Source organism: Crocuta crocuta, unplaced genomic scaffold (genome assembly GCF_008692635.1).
Source record: "Crocuta crocuta isolate KB4526 unplaced genomic scaffold, BGI_CrCroc_1.0 scaffold168, whole genome shotgun sequence".
Classification (NCBI taxonomy): domain Eukaryota; kingdom Metazoa; phylum Chordata; class Mammalia; order Carnivora; family Hyaenidae; genus Crocuta; species Crocuta crocuta.
In genome coordinates, this window is record NW_027532591.1 from 2,905,286 (window position 1) to 2,907,447 (window position 2,162).

A 2,162-nucleotide genomic window follows, 5' to 3' on the forward strand; every position below is an offset into this window, starting at 1 on the left:
CCCGCGGTGGTGGTTCAGCACCTGCTCGATGGCCTGCACCACGTCGCCGCCGCAACCCTGCAACACCAGCTCCAGGACGCCTCGCCGGTGGCCCGGGAAGACGCGCGTCAAGATGTCCAGCGGCGTCCGCTGCCGTGGACCCGGGCCCCCGCCCAGCACTGGAGCGGGGGCGGCCTCTGCCTCTTCTTTGTCGGCCTCGGAACCAGATTCGGAGCCCAAAGGGCTGGCGGAGCCCGGGCTGTCCTCCTCGCCACCGCCTCCCGGGCCTGCGCTGCCCGGGCAGCTCCCACCTGCCTCCTTAGACGCCCGGGCCAAGGGCGACCCGGAAAAGGACTCCCCGTCGCCGTTCTCCGAGCCCGAGCCCGGCCGTACCTCCGGAGAAGACGTCCCGGGACCCGAGTCTGCGCCGTCGGGTGATAAGGGCTTCCCTGGTGGCGGCTGCGGGCTGCCCGGGCGGCCGGTCTGAAGCAGCGTCTTGGGGAACAAGTCAAACTTCTGTAACTTGGCCTCTAGGAAGGGAGAAAAGGGTAATGTGAACAGTGATTGGGAGTGGGGAGGCGACCGCCCCTCAGTACATTATACCTTTGGACCCAGTTTCCTCTCTCTGTGTACCCTACGACCTTCATTCACTGGGCTCCAGGGCCTCTTTCTTTTTTTCTCCAATATCCCTTATTCTCTGAGCCCCTACAGTCCTGTCTCACTTCCCCTACACCTAGGGCGCACTCTTTTTGTATGTACCTAGCACCTCAACCACTTGGGCCCTGTAAATTCAGTGTCCGGTTCCCCTCTTCCACATCTGTGCCCCAGCACCTCCACGCGTTATCCTCCTTCCTAACTATGCCTTGACCTGGAGAAGTGGCCTAGCCCAGGAGACAACGCAACTTCCACCTGTATCATGTACTGTATAGAGAGACTCCACTCCACAGCCATCGTTGCAAGAGCAAACTCTGCCCTGGGTGCCCTCCGGCCCTGGGCAACATAGCTTACAATGGAAGGCACCTTGAGTGTCTAAGAGATCTCACGCCTTTCTACAGGCAAAAATAGAGCCCCTATTTCCAATCCACCCTTTCCAAAATTAAAACCTAAAAAGCTCTTCGCTGCCAAGCTGGGGTCTCAGGCGGCCCCCAACGGGGCAAGCCTGAATTTCTTCCCTCCCTAGAAGAAGGTGAGCTGTTCTTGAAGAAGAGGCTGGGGCCAGACTGGGAGTAGGGGGGCAAGAGGAGCGGGGATCCAGGGAAGCGAGTGAGCGCCTACTCTGAGGAAACGGGGACAAGAGGGGAAAGAGGCTAGAAAGGAGCAGGCGCAGCATGCGGTTGTCCGGGGAGCATTAGGAACTTGAGAAAAGGAATCACAGAGGGGAAAGGAAGGGGGTGTCTTTAAAGCCTAGAGAAAGCGGCGCGGGGCGGAGGAGGAAGACTGGGAGAGGGCCGGGCTTCTGGAGTTGGGAAGGAGCAGAGGAACCAAGGCGTGTGAAAAGCAGAACCAAGCTTAACAGGAGACGCGCGGATTTCCGCGCTGGGGAGAAGACCGCGAAGTGAGCAGGGAAGCTGGGACCTGGCTGCGTTTGGGTAGAGGAGATAAGATTGTAGGGTCTACATGTGGGCCCGAGGTGAAAAAAAAAAGGAGTAAAGGGCAAATTCTTCAGAAAAGGGAGAAAGGAGAGTTCATATTTGTGCCCCAAATCCGGGCCTGGGTGCGCGGCGAACTTTAGCAGTCGGGCATTTCGAAAAGGGGATTCCACTCTTTCTGTACGGAGACAAGTCCCCGGGCCTTGCCCCTTGGGCCCCGTCCCTGTTTCCCTTCCGCCGCGTCCGGCCGCGCGCGCTCACCTGAGCTCCCCGCGCCAGCTGCACCGCCTCCGGTCCCCGCGGGCGCTCCCGCTCCCGGCCCCCCGCCGTCGGCGGCGCACACCGAGCCGAAGACCTCGTAGGCAGGTCGCGGCGGGATAATGCCGTTGGCGGCAGCGAGCGCTAGGCCCTCGNCTCGTTCTCCTCCTGCGCCTGTTGCCTGCGCAGCGCCACTTGCGCCGCCATGACGCGCTGGCGCTCCGCGATGAGCGTGCACTTGGCGCACAGGCAGTCCTTCCAGCGGCAGTAGCGCTTGTGGCCCTTGAGCGCCGACACCACGCCGTGGTTGCGGCAGCGCGCGCACTTGGGGGTCCG

General features: G+C 61.7%; 1 protein-coding gene across 1 annotated transcript in view; it reads right to left on the reverse strand.

Annotated features, from left to right (window-relative positions):
* DMRTA2 (DMRT like family A2) overlaps positions 1 to 2,162 on the reverse strand; it is a 3,196-nt gene that overhangs the window by 883 nt on the left and 151 nt on the right. The window contains 3 exon segments of the mRNA XM_077779741.1: positions 2 to 509; positions 1,830 to 1,982; positions 1,985 to 2,162. The exon segment at positions 1,985 to 2,162 is cut by the window's right edge and continues 88 nt beyond it. Of these exon segments, the coding sequence (XP_077635867.1) occupies positions 2 to 509; positions 1,830 to 1,982; positions 1,985 to 2,162 (839 nt within the window).